At 44.9% G+C, this 27,903-nt stretch overlaps 1 protein-coding gene across 2 annotated transcripts in view; it reads left to right on the top strand.

Annotated features, from left to right (window-relative positions):
* Positions 1 to 27,903, top strand: part of ATAD5 (ATPase family AAA domain containing 5) — a 413,976-nt gene that overhangs the window by 339,257 nt on the left and 46,816 nt on the right. For both annotated transcript variants that reach the window (XM_086930884.1, XM_086930885.1), the window contains 3 exons: positions 4,263 to 4,435; positions 16,483 to 17,345; positions 18,007 to 18,165. In XM_086930884.1, coding sequence (XP_086787010.1) covers positions 4,263 to 4,435; positions 16,483 to 17,345; positions 18,007 to 18,165 — 1,195 coding nt within the window. The remainder of the gene's footprint in view (positions 1 to 4,262; positions 4,436 to 16,482; positions 17,346 to 18,006; positions 18,166 to 27,903) is intronic.

The following is a 27,903-nucleotide window of genomic DNA, read 5'->3' on the forward strand; positions in this document are numbered from 1 at the left end:
GAGCTTCTGCACATTTCCGTGCGTGGAAGTTTTTTCAATGACAACATCGTCACTGTCGCGCTCAGCTCCTTTTTGTCAGGCCAACCAACTTTTCATAGAACTAGGCCTCAGCCTTTCACTCGAGCTAGTATTTAAACAAACACAAAAAGGTGATTAATTCAAGTAAAATAAACCCTTCTGTTACCCACCCTTCATTGCTAATATTTTAACCCATTAATAAATGTTACCTAACATAAGCAAACAAATAAAGCAGCACATTTAATATCTACCATTCTTCATAATGTCCAGCCGGAGTCTTTATATATCTGAAAGAGTAAAAAGATGATCGAATAATACATAGACAAACAGTCACAACATAAGACAAACACATAAGCACACATAACGAAAGCACATGCTATAAAATGATCAACCGCATTAATAGTGACAAGGACAATAGGACGAACAAGACAATATTAATCATGTGTTACATGACAAACTCACAAATGCAACATGAGCACTTATCATTAGACCCGCGTGTTTGTGTGTGAATGCAATTTTACTCTAGGTTGAATTAATTATACAAAACATACAACAACTTATTAATAAATTAGTTCATGTTACAGGGAATTAACTTTGCGAGTCAGAATAAAATGATTTCTAAAACTCGCTTCATCTAGAGGATCGAGGGAGTTGGCGTAAGGAGGGGATCCAATTGTTGAAATTCTTGGGTGGTTTTGGAGGATGCTGTTGCTATGTTCAGGTCAGTGTGTGTTGAGAGCATTGTTCCAGTACTTGTCAGTGATGCTGTCATAGTTTCATCGGGCTCGGCTGGCGGTGGTGCATGTGCATTGACCTAGTGGGTATGCTGAACTTGACATAGGCATGGTCTGTTCAGGGGACTAGTGTAGGCTCATCGATGTGGATGTTGAAGTTGGTAAAAAATAGGGCCCAGGAAGCATCCTGCGACGTGGGTAAGTCCCTTTACTCATTGGGTGAGTCTGTCTTCCAAGATCATCAATGAGTGCTCTTAAGTTGAGGTCTATGTATACTTTCAGGTGGAAGTTCAGGTCTCAAAGTAGTATATAATTGCTGGCACAGAGCGCAAGAGGTGTGACGAAGTCTGTGTTGGTGAAGTTGGTGCGTAGTCTTGGTGATCTGTAGATGAGAATGGCAGTTGGGCTGTGACGTGAAGCTAGAACAACAGGTGTTCCATGTTAGAGGATGTCTTTTCCGTGGATGAGATGCAGCTGATGAGGTTCTTGTTCATGATGGCTATTCTGCTTCTGGGTTTATCAAGTCTGTCTTGCCAAGCAATCTTGTAGCCAGGGGGTGGTTGTGGTGATGTCAGGTGCCAATGCAGGGTTCAGCCAGGTTTCTTTAACGAAATGTTATATGCAGAAGAAAAGAATGAAAGTCCTGATTTTCCTGGGAATCTAAACCTCCATGCATCCATTGTGTCATCCTAATCGATTATCTGAAGTAGATTCCGACTGGTAGCCCATGGACCTCTGGGGCCCCACCTGATCTTTTTAAGTTTGTATTTAAGATGGAGTTGAAGCACCAACCCCATATCATTTTCCTGGAGCATTTATAGTGTGCCTGTAAGTCAGAGGAGTACATTTGTGGGCATTCAAACTGTGGATCATGAACATTGATTAATGTGGAGGAAAGCCTGTGCGAAGCTCCCAGTACTACCATAAACATGTCTTCTTTGGTGCCTTCTATTGTCTTGGACACTCAAGACACCCTTTTTCACCTACACCATTGAACCCAGGTATGTGCGTAGCATGATGCAAAGAAAAGCAGCTATCCCCCATATTTCCTGACCCAGCTCCTTCTTATAGGAAGATTATCATTTTGCCAATAGTTTGTAACCTTCTACGTGTCATTCATTACAAATTAGTCCGCATATCAGTGTGTGTTGCCCCAAGCACTGTCCACGATATATCCTGATTGAAGGGTAGATGAGCTTAACTGGGATGCCTGTATTTCTGAAACGATGGAAGGAACTGATATTATGTGTGTGATCCCAGATAATCAGTGTCCTTTCCACACTGGTGATTCAAAGGCTTCAAGATAGCAGACAGATGCAACTTCTTTCAGTGGGCATCACACAGTCACTCCACTTGCAAGCTGTACATTTCCTGCCTCAAACAGTACTCTCTCTCTGACCTGGACCAGTACAATGCCAACAGACCAGTGGCACTACATCATTCTTCAGAAGCAGACCACTGTGTCCTTGTCCTCAGCCATTGTTGTAGAGGCAACACCACCAATCTGGCAGACATAAGGGGTCCAGACTCATTACTGGGGCCCAAATAAACCATCATTGCCATTTGATCTGTAACTTGCAAAATGTCAGCCTGAATAACTTTATTTTTAAACATGGGTTCAGTGTATTACAAAGCTTTGGCACTTGAACTTGTACAGATTTTCATCCATCCTTTAGTCCTTTGATGATTTGTCGAGTAATTTAGTGCTGTGTAGCCATTTAGAGATTCTTGATTGGGATAGAATATTGGCAAGCTTTTCTATGTACTCTGTGCTTTTATTCCTGTATTCTTTGTGTATTGTATTAAGAACTTTAAACTTGATTCTCTAATACCAACAGCCATATTCTCTGCTTTGCAGCTCTGATACATCTTTTCAGTGATATTTTGTTTAGTGGTGGATATGAATGTTGCTATGCAAAAAAAAAAACTACTTATAGCCAGAGTTGTCTACCATGGGTGCATTCATCATTTAAAAATATTCCTCCCTAATAAAGCTAATGCAATGTAAACATCAGAGATTTTATATCCTTCATCAAAATGTCAAACTGAAGAAACAACTGCTACTGTGTAGAATTCTGGGACTGTGGGGCTCCCACTCTGTCTCAAAGTGGCTGTGTCATTTCAATGTCTCGCCCGAGATAGAGCATGCGCTGTCGATTGCAAGACATTTTGTTTAATTACAGGGGGCTTATAGCTCACTCATTGCTTACCATTGGACGGCTTCATAGTCGCTCATTTACTTGCTTGTACTTTATCAGTGGGTGCTGGCTTCACTTACTCTTCTGTTTGTCCCTTCCCTGGAGCACGGTCCAAGCACTGCTTCCTTGCCCAATCTGTATCCTTGCACTGCATGTTTAGCTTTGGAAGTACTTTTGTTCTTTTAGTTGCAGCAGTACATGTGTTTGAAGGCCATATTTGCTGTTGCTTCTTGCCCTGTCGTTGTTGTTGTTGTCCCATCGTTGCTTTGCCCCTTCCTCCACCCCTTATGTTGCTGTGTCCCACCCCTTATACCCTACTCCAGCGTTGTTGCTTTGCTCAATCCTGCCAGAAAAAAAATGGTATGACACTACCAGCCCTGTCCACATCATAGTGCTTTTGTTTCTAAAATTTGCCTTGCTGCACATTAGCCTTGCTGCTGTACAACATTGCTTAAAGATCTAGACCTAGACATATCAGTCAATCATTATTTATAAAGTGCGGCAAATCACCTGTGAGGGTCTCCAGGCGAGACCTATTGGCTTAGCCAATCCTTGTTTCTCTCTGAAACCTATGAGAACAAGTTCCCTGCCTATCGTTTAAAAAGTGGGAAAGAAAAATGGTTTGATCAATGCATTTTTGTGAGTAAATTGTTTTTCACAAGCATGTATTAAGACAAACATGAAGTGAAGTTTTTTCTCTCAATAGTGTGTTTATGATTTTTCTAGCATTTATCTTAGTTGTATGTGTTCTCACACATTCGTAAATGAACAAACGCGTCATAAAGTATTCCAGATAAGTAATTTTTTCTTCTGCTGCACCATCCCTCTAACCTGTACATAGTTTAGTTTTTAGAATGACCTAAAAAGATGGTCAAAGACACTATAGGAATGCTAACTTTAAATCTTTCTCAATGAAACCTTGCCATAGATAAAGCAGTCTATCTTAGTAGATTTATATAGACACGTAAATGGTTTGGCCTAAGGAAGGATACCAAATGGTTTATAGAAATAGTAAATGTTTCTGCTGAATCATTTCATGTTTCCTGTGTTTGATGTTTAAACCATTCTCAATCAGGTACACGTGGACGCAAGCCAGGTTTGGTTATTTATTCATTCCTTGCACTCCGCATCATATACTGCAAGATAGTAACTTGTTTTAAAACATTTAGTTTATGTAGTCTGATTTTCCATTCGAATCATGGAACTTTAATGTGGGGCCGCTGTTTTATATTGGTGTGCGTTTGTGTATGTGAAATTGCTACTGTCGGTTAAATGCATTGCGTAATAGTTAATAAAGCCTCATTCCATCTAGACATATCTGACAATGAAACCATTCCAGCTGCCTGTGCAAAGGATTCTGCTTACCACAAGATGACTCCGGAGTTAAATTTACATCTTCCAAAATGTGATACTGGATGTGTTGAGAATCTTTTGGGTCTTAAAAACATCCTCTCACCTTCAGAAGATGTAATGTCATTTATAAAGGTAATTTCTAAAAACAATTTTTTTCCTTTTTTTTTGTGTACAAAGTTAACAGTGGTAATAACCAAGATAATGCATGCAAACGTGGCATACCTAAAATTCATCAGATAATGGTCTGGTTACAATAGTTCATGTAATGCTTTTCGGGGCAAATTGGCAGGTTATTTTCTATTTGCTAACCTCTGGAGCATCCTCCACTTTCATTACATGTAAAGGTTGTGTTGCCTACTGACATACACATTGCCTGGGCATCAAATGATTGTGTGTGATGTACATCAAGCGTAATCCTATTAAATTACCTTAATTTCCATGATTGGTAGCAAGCTCCACTCTCCCCAGAATTAAACTGAACCTACTAGTATTCTCTTCAACAATCTCCTTCATTACCATTTCCTCAACTTCTACAGTGATCCATGCCTCACTAAAATAGCACATGAAGGGGAAACTGCCTGTGGTGTTATATCAGAAGAGTTTCCTGTTATCGATCAATTCATCCGCCAACCCACACCTTCAAGACTGCATTGAGTGCCAGCTCTTTTACACAATGACTGAGGCAGTTCCCTGCTCACAAGCCTCCAGGGATTCACTGGTGGCCCTTACCGCAGAAGGTCATGATCTACATTGCATCTCTGTATGACCGGTCAGTGAATAGTCACATCACCCTACTCTTAAAAACCTCAACTTTCTGCCTCATCCAGCTCATATGAAGCTCAAGGCAGTCTTTTATGTACAAACGCAGTCACACCAGTAAAACAAGGCTCCCTATTGGCAGATCCGTTAATATCTCCTACACTATTAGTTCTCTTGAAAAAATTCTATTTCCATTATCTGAACTATTGTAATCAACTAATAAGCTTTTTTAGGTCTAGCCTAGCACAGCGCGAATGCGCTGCTCCAGGAAAACGACTTCTTGGAATTGCTCTGGGCTTTCCACACGCTTGTGCGTGTGTTTAGTTTTTTTTTTCTTCATTATTTTCAATGGTCTTTGCATGTGTCTTTCTAAAAAAAGACATCACACAATTGGGCAAAGGCGTCTGCATGTATCCGCCTACCGCTTGCGGTTATGAGCAAGGGCGTGCCATGTGTTCGATTTCAGATTTCAAAGGCTTTGCGTCATGTTCACTTTGGCCGCGGCTGGGCACTGTTTTCTGTAAACAGTGCTTGTTTAAACTTTGTTCCGGATTAACGTTAATGAGACAGTTAAACTTTGCGGAACAACAGAATAAAACCTCACATTCTGCCTCACCAAGAACTTGAAGAGGGGTAAAGTGCAGCAGACATAGATATGTGCATCGTGCCTGTGTGCATAATGCAACTTGTGAGGGTGCACTAGAAATCAAAATAAAATGCACACAACCCTGGTGCGTCTGCCCACAGCCATTTTCAAGCTAAATGATAATTTTAAAAAAGTGCCACAGATTCACCAGGTGCAGTAAGTTACTTTCGCACAACACCACAGATGAGCACAGATGTAATGCATGCTGTTGTGTGTCCGCAGCACGTCACATGCCGCAAATACGCAGGCCGTGCACGTGTGGAAGTGGGCATCAATAAATAGCATGTGTAAAACCGTATGATATAACATCAATTAAAAAAAAATATGTGGAACAGAAAAACATAGAAAAGAGGAGGAGAATCATGACCACCAATCACAACTGAAAGTACCAACGTCACCAACTGATAAGACCAGCAACAGTGAAGCAATCAACACCATACATATGGTTATCCAGTCAGCCAGCTCTGGACTGAGCACCAAAAACAGTCGTCCAAGTAACAGCATATGAGCCACAAACTGCACAAAGCAGGCAAGGGTAGTGAACATGCCCTTACCTGCATAGATGCAGCTTTTACAGAAGTCCCCTCGCGGCTCCGGCCATAATTTAGAAACCGAACTCTTCATAGGAAGAAAACCTGTTTCAAAGGTAAGAAACGCGCAGAGAGAAAAGAGGAAACAGGCAGGCCAGCCTAGGGCTCCATCTAGTGGAATTAGCTGTGTTAGTCCCTTCGTCTTTAATAAAGATGGCCGCTTTGTGCTTAAAAATCTATAAGTAAATATGTTACAGCCGGTGTGCGGAGCACCTCCTAACATACAGGACCTGGGGAAGAAACACCCCCTGCCCACTCAGCCCTTTCTCATGATCCTGCGTAGGTGGATTTAGAGGTGTACAACAGAAAATGTATGGAAAAAGGAACAACACAGTGGATTTCACAGCATTATTTTTCAAAATGTTTATTTAAGCAGCCATATATTTTAGAGACATTACCGGGGGATTCTCATTAACTGATCCTGGATTTCCCACGTACTCAGTAACACCTGGCCTGTATGTAAAGCACCTTTGTCGCGCCAGCTTCCATGCTGGCCTGTATTTGAAAGCACAATGTATACTTCCACCTGGTACCATGTGTAAAAATATCATTGTTATGCATACTTCCATTTGGCCCTGCTAGTCCTCTTTGCCATGCATATGTCCCCCTTTAAAGCATGATTGCCACGCATTATGGAGTCTAAAGTACATTTATAAATGTGTTATGTTTTGTCTTTCCCAACCCGCTGACTAACAGCTGGGTATTGAAAACATGTTATCTACCGTGGATTTTGGAGAGAAGTGGCTGCTCACGTGCATTAGCATGCAGGCCACATACGTTCAATGCCAGCATACCACGCTGCCTACAATATGCCAGGAATTACTAGCTTTAGGCCTGCACCTGCATTATGCTACGGTGGGCACAACCACCGTGGGTGATCATGTGGGAGCCAAGGATGTCTCTAATACGGCAAGAAGTAAGGCAGTGGTTCAAAGGATGCCTACAATATCTATGAATGGTCGTATTTATGCCAGGGTGAACCACATGCCACAGTTTGGCACCATGTTGTAATGGATGCCAACAATATGCCAGTAATTAGCTCCATAATGCCACAATTGCCATTATCTCCTAGGTGGGCTCACAGGATGCACGCAAGACGTCACAAATGATCACCATTCTGTAAGGGCCAGTTTTAGTCAGAAATAGGAACTACCACCATTGTGTCAGACCACATTGTTACCAATGACTAGCAATGGGCCGCCTCCCGCTGACTCTCTCTGACTGACTAACCATTGGGACAGACAGATAGAAGTTGCCAGCATTAAAAGGACAAAACAAAACTCAGCATTATTTATTGTTAATACTTTTTCAACTGTGTAGTGCAGCTCGAACTTGCGTTTTCCATTCCTTCGATGCTCAAAAATCTTCACCTATTTGGACTTCGAACGATCGCCCTTTGGGCTGTCACCTGCCTTGGACCTACCCGTCCACATGCTCCGTCGGTACAGAAGATGTCTTCCTGATGGTACGATTACCTTTTCAATTTTGCCCAGTGCACGCCAAATATCCACACACCGATCAACACCAGGTGTCACCTTTGCCTCCCACCCGATCACCGCAAGGCTGACTGTGACGCCTGCAAGTCTTTCAGTACAAAAAGACACATTGCGATTGAAGGGCACACCGATTAGAGATGTCTCGCCACAGCGAATGCAATAATCCTGATATCTTCGGTGAGGAGCACACCTACGAAGAGCATGCTGCCGAAGAGTAAGAAGGGGCGTTCTCTGTAGAAGACTTCTCCGGCTCCGACGTGGCGCAAAAACTGGAATACTCCCCTGCCACTCGGGCAGAGCCTGCGTACTGTTGCCCCAGACCCTGCTCCAACCAAAAATGCTTCCGAACACTTGCCCTTTCTGCTTTTAGAGGTTCCTGGACCGCCACTGCCACCTGTCCATGGTCGGATCCAAAAAGATAATTTGGAAGCCACGCCTTTGGGCCCGACACCGAAAACCTCAACCAAGGCTAAGTCCTCAGGTTCAACCTTCTTTGATCTTCTGTGCCAAACAAAAAATCTTTAATACCTTGATTCCGAAATCGACATAGCTGAAACCCCTGAAGCAGTCCTCTGTGTCCACGTCTGTGGTTGAAACTATACTTATTCAAGTAGGCACAGGGTAATTAGTGCCTCTCGTACACCAAAGAGGCAGTTAACATTTGAGGAGGAATTGAATGTCTCTGTAACTCAAGAGGACGAAGGACAAGTCTAATAGCCCTACAAAACATCCTCCACCACTACTACAATCTCCTCCATCTCTTTCTGTTTCACAGCCTCCACCATCCCCTCTTCTCCACATCAGGACCCTCTGGACAATACACCTCCAGGTTCTCCCACAAGGGTAAGGAAAACCAATAGGGGACCCTGATCCTTGGAATAAACACACGTTTTCTGCCCATGCTCCCTGGCATGTTGCATCACGCTGATGACATTTTTAAAGAGCCAGTAGTTACCTGCATGGTAGCCCCACGGGTAGATAAAAAGTATAAAGTAGCTCCCTCAGACCCCCTTTACATACGTAATCAGGTGCCAATAGAATCCATTGTTTCTACCACAGCTCTTAAAAAAAGTCAATAGTCAGGCAATTGGGTATAGGCCACCTCTTGAAAAAGAGAGGAAGCATTCTGCTGGAAAACAAGTTGCAGCCAATCATTAGTGCATTGCTAATTCCCAAGCCCTACTCGTGCATTACAAAAGGGCCCACTGGGATGAAATTGAAGAACTGCAGCAGCATTTCCCATAAGGAAACCACAAAACGATGGGGCCATCAAATTGTTTCAGAGGGTCCAACAATCACGAATAATTCCATTAGATATGCCTTAGATACAGCAGACACGTCCGCTAGGGGTATTAATACCAGCAAACTTCCCAGGAGGCATGCCTGGCTTAGATGCTCAGGTTTTAAACACAAAGTTCAACATGCAGTTTTTACAAATAACATCTATTTGGCCCTCAAGTAGTCTCCACATTAGTAAAAAATTTAAAAAGATAATACGGCAAAAGCTTTGGGAGCTTTACAAACTCCTACACCTCGTGGCTCCTTTCGCCGCTTTGGCTTAAAGAGCAGATACAAATCCATCACCACAGATTCTTCCACTTCTCAGCAGAAGCAGGGCTAATCCACCACCACTAAATGGTTTTATAAAGACTCCTTTAGGGGTAATAAAAGAGGAAGATGCAGTGGTGCTTCAACACATGGTGCAGCCTCCACTCCTAAGCTTTGACTTCTCCAGAACTCAGAACTCTCAACAACTACATCCTATCAGAACACTCATCTAAAAGAAACAGGTTAGTATTAGATTCCTTACCTTAGAATATCCCCAGGCATCAGACTAGATCCAGAAACTTTTGCGTAGCAGTACCCCAGCGCATCGGTAGGCGTCGTCTGCGGCTCCGGGTCCGTCGTCAGCGTCGTTTGCGCCGGGATGGCGTCGCCGGAGTACTTAGCCGCTGCCCTCGCGTGCTGACGTCAGTTCTTCTTTTTTCCGCGCCAGCTAAGCGCAGATCCGGAGAAGTAGTACCCTTTTAGTCATTTTTTGACTAAAACTTTGATCATTTTGATCTGTTTTTCGAGTCGATTGACTCAGACGGTGCCGGTAGGAATGCCCGGGTTCAAACCCTGCTCCAAGTGCAGCCGATTGATGTTGATTACCGACCCCCATCGCCGGTATCTTCAGTGTTTAGGCCTCGAACGCGACGACCGAACCTGCTCCGACTGCCGGGCCCTGACGTCTAAGGCTAGGCAAGCGACTTGAGCTCCGGCGTCATTGCTCTTCCGACTCACCGCCCGAAGCTCGCGCGACGTGGCTGGGGTTTCGGGTGACATCACCCACGCGGCTCCGACGGAGTCGCGGGCGGCGCAACCTGCCCCATACCTTCCGGTCCATGTCCATGGGCATGACGCGACGCCAGAGGAGATCGAGCGGTACCTCTTGGCCATGAGGTCTCTCCCTCCTCTGCCGGGTTCCGTGGCGCCTACGGGCCCAGCGGCCCCGGCTGGGGGTCCTAGCGGGTCAGGTGCTTTGGCTCCTACGCCGCCGGGTGCTTCGGTCCCGGCGCCGCAGGCACTCACTGGATCCGGTTTGATCCGGGTCGTCGCCGGTCGACCTCACCAGCGCTGGCCCCTAAGGTGTCTCCCACGGCGACGCAGTCCCCGATCCTGCCCTCGATTCGGTTCCGGCGCCGCTCTCCACGTCGTATGGAGACTTTTACTTCCACGAACCGGCCCGATCCTTTGAACCTGCATACCAGGAGATGGGTGACAAGGTGGATTGGGAGGGGTCTGAGGACCCTCTGACATAGGAGTGTCAGTCCCATCAGGACTGGACAGGTGAGCTTGGGACTGCCAGTGGACTGGACACCTCTCCAGACACTGGTTTTGTCTCCCCTCCCACCGTGGCTACGGAGGAGGGGGCTGCCTACAGTGTGGTGCTGACGCGGGCGGCCAAGGCCTTGGACCTGGGACTCCCCGTCACGGCCGTGAGGACTAACCTCCTCACTGAGGTCCTTAAACCGCAGTCAAGCTCAGCTGAGCCTCTTCTGCCGTTTAATTAGGCCTTGTCAGACGTTCTTTTGGGCACGCGGTCCAAGCCCGCTACAGGTCAGCCTGTAGATAGGTACGTGGCCAGACGCCACCGCCCGGTTCCGGATGACCCTTGCTTCCTGTCCACCCACCCACCCCACCCCCGAAAGCCTGGTCATCCAGGCCTTCAAATCCCAGACCGTATTCCCGATGGCCCCGCACGATCGGGAATCCAAGAGGTACGAGCAATACGGTAAGAAAGTATTCTCCTCCCTGAGTTTGGGACTGCGGTCAGTCAACACCGTGTGCCTCTTGGGCCGCTACACCCACTCTCTGTGGGACATGGTTGCGGACGTACTGCCACAATGTCCGGCGGAGGTCCAGACTAAACTCACCCAAGCCCTTGCGTAGGGTCGAGATGCAGCACGGTTTTCTATCCGGTGCAGGCTGGATACCACCTACTCACTGGGCAGAGCGATGGCAACAACTGTGGCGATTCGTCGCCACGCCTGGTTGAGGTCCGCCAACTTTTCGGCCGATGTCCAGAACACTCTTATGGACATGCCGTTCGATGGCCGTCGCCTTTTCGGCGACAAGGCAGACCATGCGCTTGAGCGCTTTAAGGACTCCTGGGCTACGGCCAAGTCCTTGGGCCTCTCGGCCCCACGCCAGTAAACTGGTGCCTTTCACTCCTTTCGTGGCCAATACTAACCTGTTTCTTTCAGATGAACAAGTTACTTACCTTCGGTAACGATATATCTGGAAGAAACAGTAGTTAGTATTAGATTCCTTACCGCCACACCCATCCTCCCCGTTCTGCGAACCGATATCTAGGGTTAAGGTCATCCCCTTTCAGGGCCCTAGTTTCATGGCACCAGTGTTGGTTTTTATCATGGCTCTGCATTTCTGGCGCAGAAAAGCTGTGTATAAGAACTGACGTCAGCGCGCAAGGGCGGAGTCTAAGTACTCCGGCGACGTCATCCCGGCGCAAATGAAGCCGACGACGGACACAGAGCCGCAGACGACGCCTACGGACGCGCGGGTACTGCTACGCAAAAGTTTCCGGATCCAGTCCGACGCCTGGGGATATTATAAGGTAAGGAATCTAATACTAACTACTGTTTCTTCCAGATATATCGTTACCAAAGGTAAGTAACTTGTTCGTATGGTCACTCCACAGGATGTCATTCCACTTCTACAGATGAGCGACTTTAAGGCCTTCTGGACAAAAATGATGCTTACTTCCATATATCCATTCATCCTGCTCACCACAAATAACTCAGGTTTGTCATAACAGGAAAATGCTGCCGAATTCACAGTTCTCCCATTCAGGGTCACTACAGCACCAAAGGTCTTCACAAAGTGCCTAGCAGTAATAGCAGCACATCTGTGACGATAAAACGTACATGCATTCCCATACTTGGCAATTAATTAATCAAAGCCAACCCTCATCAGCAATGTCAACAAAACATACAGCTGACAGTAGATGTGCACAACAAATTGGGGTTCACTATCAATGCCCCCATGTCTCACCTTCAACGCCTTCAACTTCAACCATACTTAGGAGCAATTCTCAACACACATGTCGGATTAGCATCCTCAATTCCGCTCGGATACATAACCTTTAGACACTTCTACCTCCATTCCAGCCTGACAAAACTCTCGCAGTTTGGACTGTTATGCGTCTACTGGGCATGACAGCATTTTGCATTGCCATAGTTCCCAATGCAAGGCTGCACATGGTCCTACTGCAGCAATGTCTCATCAGTGGTCTCAGGCACAGGATCACCTCAAGGATCTAGTGTTGATAGGCTGCCAAACTCACCGTTCTCTGCAATGGTGGAATAACAACAAAGGCATTATTCTTTGCCCTGAAAGTGTTCCCTCCCCATCTATCTCACAAGGTTATTATAGGTGGAATGGACAATATGACAGCCATGTACTATCTACGAAAACAGGGGTGGGGGACACGGTCTTCTCAGTTGTCACACATATGTTAGACTTTTTGGAAATGGGCTCTTCACCATCACATTAATTTCTTGGCAAAATATCCGCCGGGGACATACCACGAACTTGCGGACCTGCTCAGCAGGAAGCACTAACAAATTCACAAATGGGAACTCTACCAACACGTGTCCTCCTTTCCTACTTTCAAAAGTGTGTGGTTTCTCAAATAGACCGGTTTGCCAAAGCTGAAAATACAAAATGCCCTATCTTCACATCCAGGTTCCCACACCCACTATTCCAAGGGCAACACACTATGGATGAGTTGGTCAGGGATAGTTGCCCACACTTTTCCACCTCTCCCTCTCATTCCATTTCTGGTTCAGCGGCTCAGACAAACATCACTCAACATGATCCTTGTAGCTCCCACCTGAGCACGTCTGTTCTGGTTCACAGCGCTACTAGATCTCTCATTGGTCTCCAAAGAGAAGCTCCCCAACAGGCTAGGCCTTCTCACACTGGATCAAGCACAAATAGGAAACCCGGACCCCGAGATGCTCAACCTACCAATTTGGCTCCTCAGATCCTAGAGTTTGGTTTTTTAAACTTATCATCGGAATGTATAGATATTCTGGAACTGGCACGTAGACACACAAATAGAGCCTGTTATGCTGCAAAATGGAAATGTTTTGTTTACTACTGCCAACTTAAACAAATCAATCTTATCAAAGCCTTCTGTACAGAACATTATTTGCTACTTGCTTCATTTGCAGAATTCTAATTTAGCATACACTTCTATTCGATTGCATCTTGCTGCAGTAACTGCCTATCTCAAATATAGGCTTCATACATCTCTCGTCACAATTCCAGTTGTTAAAGCATCCATGAAAGGACTCAAATGAGTTATTCCACCTAGTTTATCTCCAGCACCCTCTTGGAACCTAAACATTGTACTTACCAAGCTCATGGGTCCACCTTATGAGCCTTTGCAGTCGTGCCCTCTTCACTTTTTTCATGGAAAGTGGCATTTTGTGTTGCCAGTACCTCACTCAAGCGCGTTAGTAAGCCCCAAGCATTTACCTTAGGAGAACCATTCTTTCAAATACATAAAGACAAATTCATACTTTGGCCTAATCCTAAATTCCTACCAAAGGTAGTTTCTCAGTTTCATCTCATTCAATCCATTGAGCTATTTGTCTTTTTCCCTTAACCCGATTCAGTAGCAGAAAAACTCTCCATACCTCAGAAGTAAAGAGAGCACTCATGTTCTATATAGATAGAGCTATAACCTTCTGAACAACAAAGAAACGTTGTTGCTTTTTCTCCACCTCCAAAAGGCAACCCTTTTTCCAAATCTGGCATAGCCAGATAAATAGCAAATAACATTTAAACTTGCTACATTAAATCCAAAAGACCTTTTACCTGTAACTCTCAGACACAATCTACTCCTAAAAAGGGAGCAGCTATGCCCTTTTTGGGAAATATCCCCATAGCTGAAATTTGTAAATCAGCAACATGCTCTACACCACTTACGTTTGCTGAACATTACCGTGTAGACATGTTAGCACGTCAACAAACCAATGTAGGTACCCTTTTTTTTAACTACTGCAACTCCCACATGCTAGCAACCGCTTCTAAGGAGGCGCCACTTTACAGTATATGCAGAGCATGTGTATCTACAGCCACACATGCCATCGAACAAATGATGTTACCCTGCAAGAATCTGTTTGTGGCATGTAGTGCTGTAGATTTACATGAGCACTCCCTCCTCCCCGGACGCTTGTGGCTGTTACAGTAACGTTTTACCACATTTCTATTTGCATGGACATCTTTTCTCCGACACCTTCTTCTCACTCCATTCTCACCCACCTGCGGGAAAACAATCTAACGAATAAGTCGATGCCCATGTGCAATTACACTGAGAGGTGGACTCACTCTACCTTGTGACTCAAAAGGCTTCTTCAAAGTAAAACTGGTTGCATAACTCTGATCCAATACTAGATGGCAGGAGTATGCAGAGCATGTAAATTTACATTACTACATGCCACGAACAGATGCTTACAGGTTAAGTAATATAATCCTTCTTGTAGTCCAAGCTCTTTCCATCCAAAATGTTAGAAGCTGCTAAGGATGTTTCAGCAATGGTCTGAAGAGGGATTAGAATGTATTAAGACCTTCATTATCTGGCTACTCGACTTTGTTCCATGTGCTAGAGAGGAGCCAGGGTGCGGTTATGTTGAGCCTGGTTAAATGGTTCTGCAAGGTTATAGTGGGATGTAGTAGTAGTGTGTGCTTCCTCAAGTCTGCTAGAAGGCCCAATGTCGTAATCTCATGTTTTTTGGAGGGGGGTTGGAGTACCTTCTTTGCAAGTTGATTGCAAAGCGGACATGTGGTAATCTTTGCACACATTTTTCAAACATTGTTTGCATTCAGATGTGACAGAGTCTTAGTTCAGACGTTTTTTCTTGTGTTTGTGGTCTTTCCATCCAAAATGTTGCTGGGAAATGCTTCAACAATATGCTGTAGGGCTTCTAGACTTAATCAGAACCTACAGTAACTAGACATACAGCTTTATTCTGATTGATGTATCCCCTCTGCAGATACTTTATTGTCCTCCCACTGGACCTCACAGATCTCATGCCTTCGAAGTGCCTCTGCAGTAAGATATATGTGTGAATTGAGGTGGTGCGGCATGGTTGTTCTGTTTCTGCAGCCAGGTGTTTCCTTTTGTCAACATGGCCAGTGTGTGAGGCACAAGAGCTGGCTGTGGGGGATAAGGGGGGTCCTCCTTGGAGGTTTGAATTTGTATAAAAGGTGTGGGAGGAGAGAACAGTATTAATCAAAATATGCGTTAATTAAGGCCCCCATCATTTACCTTGATGGTATTAAATGTTCTCTCCAGTAAGAGTTGAATCTTCCATGGGATCTGAATACTGTCCTGCTATATTAACAGACATAACACTTGGACCTATGACTTCCTGCAAATAAGGTTTGGATTAGGTTGCTAGTGAGAATTACTTTTACCTATATATTTGATAAATGTCCTACTTAAACGGTTTCAGACCTTACTTGGACTTTCGTTCATTGATGAGGAATGCCTTTTCATTCTTTTAAATTTTTTTAGATTACCAAATTATCCATTTTACCCTTGTCTGATTTTTATTCCTCAATCTGAGTTGGACAAATGAGATTGTTTAGATTCAGAAGTATATACATTCTCTTTACTATTTAAACTCTTGTAAGCAGAATAAAAGTGTTAACAAATTGAGGATAGGTAGGGTATGATGGTTGCCAGAATGAAAGTCTTCGACTATGGGGGTAAAGTCTTGAAGCATTTGCTGATATTTTTCAACTGTAAAAGAAGTGTCTGCATGAGATGTCTTGGCAGAAGTGGTGCAATTATACAAAGTAGCTTCTCTAAAACTGTTTAGGGGAGGGGGAGTTGATGTGAAATTCAAGGGTAAATAAGAATTCATATAGTGTTGGATAAAGGACAACAGGGAAATGAGCAGATTAGTTGTCCTTATCTGTAACTAAACTGTTTCTGTGCAAGTTCTATGTAGCTAGCTGGGCATTAAATTAATAGATATTGCAAGACACTGGATGCCAACGCAAGAAATAAAGTTAATGTTTCTGTGCAACCACACTATAGGTGTGTCTGACCACTGTGGTACCATGAACTGCAAATATGTATTATCTGTCATTCCTTTATTCTCACAGTGCAATATCACAAAGACTGAAGAGTGGACAAAGTTGGTTCAGCTGCTGCAGAAGTTCCAAATGAAGAATGTTAATTTCATATATAATAATATAGAATTACTTCTACCGCTGCCAGTTCAGATTCTTTCACTGCCAAACAAAGTGTCTGAAACTGAATGTGAAAAGATTACATTTGCTCCAGAAGGCAAACTTTTAACAAATCAAGAAAATATCAACCCGGAAAGTGGTTGTTCTCAAGAGGGTAGCCCAATAAAAATGTCTTTGCAGATGAAGCGCAAAAGAAAGCTAGGTCTCACAAAGGACTTTGAGTGTGATTCGAACTCTGGGGAGGACTTTCTGACATTGCCCAACCCTGTGCTTACCTCAAAAACTGAAGAAACCAAAGGTGATTTACAATCTACAGGTAAAGATCTGAGGCATGAATTTCCAAAGAATGGTAAAAAAAGAATTCACACGCCAGCTGAGCAACAGTGTTCTGCTCTCGTTTCTCAGTGTCTAGACTCGCTGGCCAAATTTTTGGATGACGAGTCTTTCTTAGATTGCTGTGTTTACAGTGAAGTTGGTGAGCAAAATGAGATAAAAGACATGGACTATAACTGGACTGGTGGCTGCATGAAAAATGGTCTTTGCGATGGGTATAGAGTAGAAAGTAGAGATTGGTGGCATTCTCAGAGCTGTGATGAACTCAAGGTTACAGTGGAAGTGCTCAGTTTTCAGAACTGTTGCTCCCGTATTTCTAAAGCTATGGACTCCTCTTTGGATTTGTGTAAGAAATTAGGAAAAGACCCAACAGAAGAACTAACTGTGAGTGTACGTAAACACAGAGAGGAAGTGTTCTTCAGCCAGTCAGCAGTTGATGTAAGGTAAGTTTGAAAGGCATTTATTAAAAAAAGTATATAAACTGCAGACCACAGTAAACTGTATGTTGAGTAGTTAACCTTTGGTATAATGTTGGTGGGATGGTACCCAAGAAAAAATACTGAACATACCTCAGCCAGTTTATTGAGGTAAACATTTCTCCTGAAATGCTTTGCTGGGATATATCCCATATTTCTATGTTACATTGCACCTGTGCATCGTGGGTTATTTGTTCCCAAGCAATAGTGAGTAAAGAACACTAAACAGCTGTTTTGCTAAAAGTAGTCTATTGCAGTTGAACTGAGCAAAATTCAGACTGGAGTGTTTAGTAACCCTTGCTGGGTTTATATGTTGTGGGATGCACCACCTTAACCTTCCTATATTAATTTGTGGATCTACTATTGAAGTAACTTCTGAAAGTATTCTATATTGCTTACTGTATTAATTGAAATCCTAATGCGAGCACAGTGATCCCACGGACTGGTAATAGCACCTTATAAAAATAACATAGTCTACAGTCCCCATCCACATGCATATTACAGTTCAGAGATCCTGACCAATAGTATCAAATGCTGATGATGTAGCCTCAGCAAGTTATTTTCCTGAGCACATATTTGCCTGTGAAACAACCTGAGGAACTCATTTTTCTTTTTTTTTTTTTTACAGCCTTGCACAGAAAAGATTATCGCTGATCAAAAGCGTATTTTCGAAACGTTCACTTATGAATGTGGGAAACAGGCAAGCCAGCATTGTGGAATATTTACCAATCCTTCGTAACATCTGTAAGTCAGAGAAGCTCAAAGAGCAGGGAAAGTTGAAACGAAGGTAAGCACTTACCTGTATTGTTCCTTAGGGCTACTTATGGTTCCAACTAATATTTAATATGTAACAGATGTAGCAGGTTCTTGCTACCTCTACAATTCTGGGCAACTAATCACTTTCAGGTGCTAGCTACAAGCTGCTTACTAAGTCAGCTTTGTGCTCTGCAATTCGGCCGGTAGATGCACTTGTAAATAGCCAAAGAACGAAGAAGAGTCTCTGGCATAGTGGGTTGTTTCCCTACAGCCAGAAACCCTTCTGCCGCCTAGCTCTATGATATCCAGGAAGGTATCAATTGTGCCTTAGGTACCACCAGACGGTGGGCAGCAGCCACATTCCTTAATCCGGCTGGTCCTCCTAACAACTCAGCTGGAAATGCTTGGTTCTATCAAAGCCACTTACATCAAGCTCTTTTAGAAATGTGATCGCTGGTCCACTAATCCATAAAAAGAAATGTTTTTTCTATGATGCAGCTGTAGAGTCAATCTCCTGTAGAGAAAGTCAAGAGCCTCAGCTGGAGCCAGTCATCTTCTGAAGAGTCTCACTTGCACCTATCCTGGTAGTTAACACCTTTCATTCATATTGTTGTAATGAATCTCTTCCTGTTCTGATTCAGTCAAAGTCTAATTCATACAAATGTAAAAGTCCCATACTTTGAAAAACACTGCTTAACCTCTACCCTTTGTCGCCCGCCAAAGCCAAAATGTCACAGCAAAATGTATTCTCTACAAAAATAAATGGGCAACAAGACCTCTTAACTTTGTAACTGCTGTGATCTACAGTTATCAGTAGGTATGAGTGTATTGTCTATGGAGAGTTGGTTAAGGGGTGCTGTTTTTGTTGGATTCTTTGTAAACTGTCTATTTAATATTGTTATTTATTTGTATATGAAACCATTTGGGGAACCTGTCCTTCAAATTGATACTTTCTTCCTTTCCTAAAACTTTGTGTTCATTTTCCACAAGAACGGGACAATATGACATACCACCATCTCACGTTTGTGAGTGTCAAGATTGACTGAATACTAGTTTGCAGGTGATTCTATTGCAATGTGGTTAGGTCCGGGTCTCTCTTCCACTCTTTCCCCCTGCCATGCTCTCCCATGCAGACTATGTCCCAGATTCCCACTCTTCGGTTGTCTCACTGTGCCCCTTATCCCAGGGAGCTGTGTTGGGGCACGTCCTCTCCCAGTCCAGATCATGGTTAGGTCCGCCACTGTCAGTCCTCACCATTATCTGAAATGTCCTCCTTTTCCTTCCCCCGACCATAGAATAGACCCAGAGCCGTTAATAGTGTAGAAGGAAGTGCTCCATTCCAAGCCTTGATATTCCTGGACCTGTTTGATATTTTACTGTCAACTGTTAAGCCACGATGCAATGTATCACCGTTCTGCAAGCTATACTAAAGATGACCAATTCATTGTACTTCCTATAAAACTAGAGGTAATAGGTAGAGTGCTCCCTGTCACCAATCCTATCTTCTTTAGAAGTTACTCCCTTAGCAAGTATACTTAGAGTTCCACCGCTGTAGAGGGATTACATTTGTGTCCCGGTTAATTCTGTTGTGAATGTATGATGATGTTTTCCTTCTAGTCAGAAACCCATATTTTGACTTGAATCATATAATTCTGGAAGTTATGAACTATGGTAGGTCATTTGACCTGACCATTAACTGGTTGAAGTCTATCATACCTCCTCTTGCCAGGGGTATGCCCATCCCGGTTTAGGCCTTCCCAATAAAGTTTCAAGGGTCACCCATCCATTAGCTGGGCATAACACAATCATGGTGATATAGACCTTATTTCAAACTATGGGGAAATGAATGAATTAATTGTCTTTACACATGGAGAAATTGAATATGATACCTGTGTTGCTGGCAGAGAGTGCCCTTCATGAAAATTGCGTGATTACACAGATTGCTGTTCCTTTTCCAGATATTTCAAACCTTAAATGAGAAACTGCTTGATCAGCTAAGAACCCTCAGGATTAAACTTGCCTGAGCGGGTAAGCAGCTTGTAATAAGTTGGAATATACTTCCAGCTACCATATAAGCAGGGCGGGTTTGTTGCTCCTAACTTTGAGGTGTACTCTTTAATCTTCCAAGCACTGTTTGTACATCACTGGTTCCAAAAATTCCCAGGCAGGCCCCACACTAAGAGATCGAGAATGAAGTGGATGATCCGATACTTCTGAACACTACAATAATGAAGACAGCATGGAGACCTAACAAAGAGTTTAATTCATGAATATGTACAATTTCGTCCTGGTTTAAGCTAGCTGTGGTTTGTAGGATTAATCAAATATACTCTCCCCAAATGCCATTGTAATACAATCATGTATTGAGGTCTCTAACAAGGCAATAGCTGTTTTATAGCTATGTAGTAGACAGCTAAGTACTCTCTGAGACATGTATAATATCAAAATATTCATCATGTTATACCATTAACTGTTTAGGTTTATTGCTGGGTTGTTCCTTCACGGCTGGAGTGCAAACTACTAACCATTGTCATCTCAAACACCTTCCCCATTAAGCTGATCATTAATCTGTACAACACCGTTAAATTACCTGAAAGTGGATCATTCCAATGCTAGGGAAAAAATGGTTATGGAATTGTAATCTGGGTCTGGAATTTAGGTATGAGCCAGGAACATTGGGCCTACTGTTGTCAGCAAACCAGGGAAATTGTATTATAAATGTATTCACAAGATTTGTTGCAAACTGGTTGTCGCGGTTGATAATTTGAATTGATGGAGATGCATGCTGCATGCACCTCACTTTTGGTTGTTCACTTACTGGGGATTATTTGTTGCAAATTTTAAATGTACTATGTATGATCACTGAATGTACTTTTGTCCTAACTTCCTTGGTTGCCGTATTAGGTTATGTGATCAATATCCCTAATCCATACCGGAAATATACTGCTCTGACTATGTCTGGTAAGCGGAGAGCTGCCATGAAGTGGGGAAGGGAGCTGTAAGACTTGTCTGTGAGTAATGAACAGGCCGAGCTGTACGCCTCTCTCCTCCTGGGTGTCTCACAACCTAGAATTATCAGGGTCCTCTCGAAGTACCTATCTGGAATGTACGCATAATTGTGACTCTCTTGGATTACACTACAGCCTTGTCTAATAGAAATTACTGGTTTGAGGGGGGGGGGGGGGCTCTGATGCTTGTGTGATTGTCTGTAATGGCTCCAGTGTTACTGTGGGCGTTCAATGAGCTGTGACTGTACATTTTAAACAACAAATATATTATTCTGGTCAGGTAGGCTTAATATGGTAAAATGTCATTTATGTACTTAAAATAATTTGAAAATGTCCGTTTCTTTCACTAGTTGCCTTTTTTCCCAAAACCACAGTAGCAGCTTCAATGTTTCGCAGAGTGCACACACAACCAAGATTCTCCTTCATTGGATCTTAAATAGATCCACATTCATTAATAATGCCCTGTAGCCAGGCTTAGTATCCCCAGTACTTATAAAGGGTCTTAAAAGTCATAGGCACAAACAGTGTTTGTTTTGCAGCACATCTATATCATTTTAAACTACCTAAACTTTAGGCAATGAAGTGAAAGTCCAAACACCTGGCAACTTTATACACACCTGTTAGTTTGCCTGTGTCCTGTAGGGGAGTGTTGCCAATTTCCACATCCCTTCATGCACCCACATTAGACGTAATGCTGATCAATGTTCTCGGTCATATCCGTGTTATAAAAAATTTAATTCACTGTCATTTTATGTACAACTAATATTTAATCTTCATGTCCTTGTAAGTACTTAAATTACAACACACTTCACAATAGTCAATCACTTAATCAGGCAAAATAGTTTCTCTTCCAGGGGAGCCTCATCAAAGTCATAAGCACATGAATATTCCCTTCCATGTGCGGGACCCCGGAAACACATCACATATATGTGAGAGAGAGAGATAGATATATATATATATATATATATATATATACAAATCCAATGCTCACCTCTTTGACAAATGAGCGGGACACATGCTCCGGGTTAGACAAAGGGATTTTATTCGACGTGGCAAGCACAATTGGTTTGTCCTTCAAGTCTGTGAAACGCTGTAGAATGCAGGCAGACGCGTTTCTGGCCTCAGTAGGCCGTCTTCAGTGCCGGTCTCACAGAACGCCGTACATCCCTGGATTTGGATCGGTCACCGCTTCTTATGAAGTAGTTCCCAGGCTCCTCCTCCCGGCTGCAGGTGTGTGCTAATTGCTGATTCCTGTAGGTGAACTGCATGATGGTCGACGTAGTCCCACGTGGTGCCTAGTACAGTGACTGGTTACCAAGCACCTCTAGGATGCCCCCTTTGTTGGCGTTGAACAACTCTGCCGCCACACAGCACCTCGGTAAGTTGATTCCGTCGTACCCTTTGTCGTCCCCTTAGTCAGGCAGCACAATGCCGCCTCCTCTCTCCCCTTGCGATATTCCTCGCCAGCTGGCAAATTACACGCATGGGGGGGCGCCGCATTTAGCACTTGCCGTACTATATCCAAAGTTTGTTTGCTGAAACAATGCGGAGCACCAGAACGAGAGGGCGTGCCCCCACCCGGTCTTCAGCAAAACCGGATAAATATCCAAATCCAATGCTCACCTCTTTGACAAATGAGCGGGACACATGCTCCGGGTTAGACAAAGGGATTTTATTCGACGTGGCAAGCACAATTGGTTTGTCCTTCAAGTCTGTGAAACGCTGTAGAATGCAGGCAGACGCGTTTCTGGCCTCAGTAGGCCGTCTTCAGTGCCGGTCTCACAGAACGCCGTACATCCCTGGATTTGGATCGGTCACCGCTTCTTATGAAGTAGTTCCCAGGCTCCTCCTCCCGGCTGCAGGTGTGTGCTAATTGCTGATTCCTGTAGGTGAACTGCATGATGGTCGACGTAGTCCCACGTGGTGCCTAGTACAGTGACTGGTTACCAAGCACCTCTAGGATGCCCCCTTTGTTGGCGTTGAACAACTCTGCCGCCACACAGCACCTCGGTAAGTTGATTCCGTCGTACCCTTTGTCGTCCCCTTAGTCAGGCAGCACAATGCCGCCTCCTCTCTCCCCTTGCGATATTCCTCGCCAGCTGGCAAATTACACGCATGGGGGGGCGCCGCATTTAGCACTTGCCGTACTATATCCAAAGTTTGTTTGCTGAAACAATGCGGAGCACCAGAACGAGAGTGCGTGCCCCCACCCGGTCTTCAGCAAAACCGGATAAATATCCAAATCCAATGCTCACCTCTTTGACAAATGAGCGGGACACATGCTCCGGGTTAGACAAAGGGATTTTATTCGACGTGGCAAGCACAATTGGTTTGTCCTTCAAGTCTGTGAAACGCTGTAGAATGCAGGCAGACGCGTTTCTGGCCTCAGTAGGCCGTCTTCAGTGCCGGTCTCACAGAACGCCGTACATCCCTGGATTTGGATCGGTCACCGCTTCTTATGAAGTAGTTCCCAGGCTCCTCCTCCCGGCTGCAGGTGTGTGCTAATTGCTGATTCCTGTAGGTGAACTGCATGATGGTCGACGTAGTCCCACGTGGTGCCTAGTACAGTGACTGGTTACCAAGCACCTCTAGGATGCCCCCTTTGTTGGCGTTGAACAACTCTGCCGCCACACAGCACCTCGGTAAGTTGATTCCGTCGTACCCTTTGTCGTCCCCTTAGTCAGGCAGCACAATGCCGCCTCCTCTCTCCCCTTGCGATATTCCTCGCCAGCTGGCAAATTACACGCATGGGGGGGCGCCGCATTTAGCACTTGCCGTACTATATCCAAAGTTTGTTTGCTGAAACAATGCGGAGCACCAGAACGAGAGGGCGTGCCCCCACCCGGTCTTCAGCAAAACCGGATAAATATCCAAATCCAATGCTCACCTCTTTGACAAATGAGCGGGACACATGCTCCGGGTTAGACAAAGGGATTTTGTCCTTCAAGTCTGTGAAACGCTGTAGAATGCAGGCAGACGCGTTTCTGGCCTATATATATATATATATATATATATATATATATATATATATATATATTGCAAGGAATTCTCATGTTCTCTTCCAGGGGATCCTCATCAATAGTCATAAGCACTAAATATTCCCGCCCATGCACGGGACCCCGGAAACAATATAAAAATATATATGTAAAAACACATATATCTCGCTCCCCATATATGTACATAAATATATTATTTTTCTCACACCAATGCAGCCCCAAAACTGATGCTAAAACAATCTAAACACATGTACATGTACTGCAATTAGTAAGGAAACAAAAAACACATTTGGTCAAATTTCCCTTGAACTTTGTGTTTTAATGAGTAAAAGCACTCATAAATCCTGAAAATTGCTTATAAATAGACATTGTTAGCCCTCAGGCTGCATTGTAAAACAATAGCATAGAAAATTAAACCATTTTCAACAAAAACTGGCACCGTGCCTTTAGGCAAGCCCTGAACCCAGGCTTCCCATCATGCCTCAGGGGTGACAGTTAGGTCAGTTGTTCTTCAGTCAGGACCCTGGTGAAACAGCTACCTTTCTTTTTGACTTTCGGTCAAAAAATATTCTTGTTAATCTGTAATTTTTGCTTTCACTCGACGTCTTTTAGACCTAGGGTGCTACTACTACCTTTTTTAGGCTTAAAAAAGGTGTTTTTCCTGTCAAAATGCCTTCCCTCTTTGACAAATGCCCTTCATGTGGAAGGAAGATGGCCAAGACTGACACTCATTCAGTGTGTATCCTGTGCCTACCAGACTCTCATTCTTCGAAAACCTGTGAACACTGCCAGGTTTTAACATCCAGAACTCTCAAAGACCGAGAGAGAATTCGAGTTTATGGACTTTCTGAGAGATAAAGATCTCCCAAGAAGCAGAAAAGTTGGAGGGAGCGGTCGACGTCGAAAGAAGCCCCGACTTGTTCACCTTCGGCGTCGGGATCGGCGTCGAAGAAGCAGTCGACGGCGACGAAGAAGACTTCTTCAGCGTCGACATCCAAGGTACCTCCGCTACAGACCGCGTCGAGGGGTAGGTCGCCGTCAAAGCAGAAGAGCTCGGCGGCGAACCAACCGACGTCGAAACAGCATCGTCATGCTGTGACGTCGAGGCATTCTCCGTCGACGCCTGGCCACCGGCGTTCGGTGTCGAGACAACCTCCGACGACTAGTCGTGGTCGTTCGGCGTCGAGGGAGCCTCTGCCGACACATTGTCGATCGACGTCGAAGCAGCCCATGTCGACGCCCTGTCAATGGCCTTCGACGTCGAGGCAGCCTCCGTCGCATTCACATGCAACGTCGGGGCACCCTCCGTCGCCGCCGGAGCATCGGCGGTCGGCGTCGAAGCAGCCTCTGTCGTCATGGAGCAGGCATCCTTCAACGGCGAGACGCTCTATGTCGAAGGACAGTCATCGACACTCTAGGTTGGCGTTGAGGAGATCACGGTAGACGTCAAGGGAGCATCTATCTGCTCGGCGTCGAAACAGCCACCGTCGACGGATCAGCGGAGATCCAGAGAGCGGGGCGTCTCGCAGCCAGTGAATATCTCTCCTTCAAGATAACAGGAGAGGTCACCTTTGAGGCAGGTGGTGCAGGAGATGGAGAGTGAACCTTTGGACCAGTCTCAAGTCCCAAGGTCTCAACTGGGTTCCCCAGGATCCGCATCGGCTGCAGAAGTGGAGAAATCACCATTACAAGATCCTCCCGCCAAGAGAAGGAGGGTTTCAGAAGAGAGAGGTAGGTCGAGGTCTTCCTCTAGACGGTCTGTAGTGAGCCTGTCATCATCCTCCTCGGCATCTCGAAGTGGCAGATCCTCTGATGGGGAAAACAGTTATTCGGATAGGGAGAGGTCAAAATCCCCTGCAAGGTCGCAGCAGGATCAAGCAGATCAGCCTCCTTCACGTTCGCCAGTGCAGGATCGCACCCAAAAATCTCCCCCTGTTCGTCTTTCACCAAGGTGGTATAGACCTCTTCACCACTGGGCCAAGGACAAGGAGACGGCAGATCGGTTGAGGGCGTATCGAGATCAGACCTCCCGCCGCAAAGAATGGTCTCGTTCTAGAGGGCATTCAAGTAGAAGAAGATCTAGTCACAGGGAGCGATCTTGTTCTAGAAAGCGCTCAAGTAGAAGATCTAGGTCCAGGCGGACTCATAGCTCTTCAAGTTCGAGGACCCGATCGCACAGGAATTACTCTCCGACCCTAACAAACAGTCCACGCTCGAGAATATCTCCAACAGAGGATATTTTCTCGTTCCAAGACATCTTGGGCAGGGGAGCCCTGAAGCTAGGAGTGCTTATGACAGCTCTGCAGATCAAGACGACGGTGATCTTTGAAACCCTGCAGCACAGAACGGCGCCCAAACCCTTATTGCCGTTGGTCCTGGATATCATGGACCCGGTGAATGAAGTCTTCCTGACTCCAGCGGCGGTGAAGTCAGTCCCAGCAAGGATTCTCAAGAAATATCGTCCTCCTGAAGAGGATCCTCTGTTCCTCAAGCCCGATCCTCCGCCAAATTCAGTAATCATTGCAGTGGCTAAAAAATCCAGTGCAGTGGCCTCCTCATCCACGGTACCGCTGGATAAGGACAGCAAGCTACAAGACTCATGGGGGAGAAGAGTATGTAACACCTCAGCTTCTTTCCTCAAGGTCTCCAATGCGGAAGCTCTGCTGGGCAGATATGATAGATCTCTGTGGGACTCGTTTCAGAGATTTTCTGCAAAACTTCCTCAGGAAGATAGAAAGGACTTCGAGGAGATTCTGACGGAGAACAGTCAAGTCTCCAATCAGATTATAGGGGCGGCGACAGATGGAGCAACCCTGGCTGCGCATGGTTATGCGCATGGAATCACAGCGAGGAGATCCTCGTGGTTGCGCCTAACAGCATTGAAACCTGAGGCTCAAGCCAGAATACTAAATCTTCCTTTTTCCGGCACATCTCTCTTTGGGGCGAGTGCTGATGAGGAGATGCAACGGATGAAGACTGAGTTAGACACCCTTAAAGCCGTGAGGCTTGAAAAGAAAAAGGAATTCCGAAAGAAATTCCGTTCGGACAACAAGGGCTCTTCGAAGCAGAGGGTTCAAACCCCTCACTGGCAGAAGGGCCAGAACCAGCAAGGCCAACAAAAGTCGCAATATAAAGGAAAGCGCAATTCCAAAGGAAACGGAAATCAGCGTCAAGGCAACAGCTTCAATAAGCCTCAGCAGAAGCAATGAGTCTTCACTTCCCCCAGCGCCGTTGTCCACTCCAGTGGGGGGAAGCATTGCGCATCACAGGACAGAGTGGCAGGCCATTACAAAAGACCAATGGGTGTTGTCTACGCTGCAGAATGGGTACTGTCTTAGTTTCCATCGTCTACCTCCATCCGTTCCTCCGATGTCAACGTCAAGCCACCAGCTACAAATGTTAAAGAAAGAAGTAGTGACACTCCCCGGAAAATCAGCCATAGAGAGGCTGCCGGTGGCTCAAAGGGGGAAAGGAGTATATTCGAGGTATTTTCTGGTCAGAAAAAAGGGCCAAAAGGCGGAATACAGGCCCATTCTGGACTTGAGAACACTCAATCTACATGTCAGAAAAGAAAAGTTTTGCATGTTGGCGCTTCACCAAATATATCCACATCTCAGGAAGGGGGATTGGATGTGTTCGATGGACTTTCAAGTTGCGTACTTTCATGTCCCGATACGGCCCGATCACAAGAGATTCCTTCGATTCCGGGTGGGGACCTCCAACTACCAGTTCAAGTCCTGCCCTTTGGGTTGAAGTCGGCCCCCT

The sequence above is a fragment of the Lissotriton vulgaris genome, chromosome 7 (genome assembly GCF_964263255.1).
Source record: "Lissotriton vulgaris chromosome 7, aLisVul1.2, whole genome shotgun sequence".
Lineage (NCBI taxonomy): Eukaryota > Metazoa > Chordata > Amphibia > Caudata > Salamandridae > Lissotriton > Lissotriton vulgaris.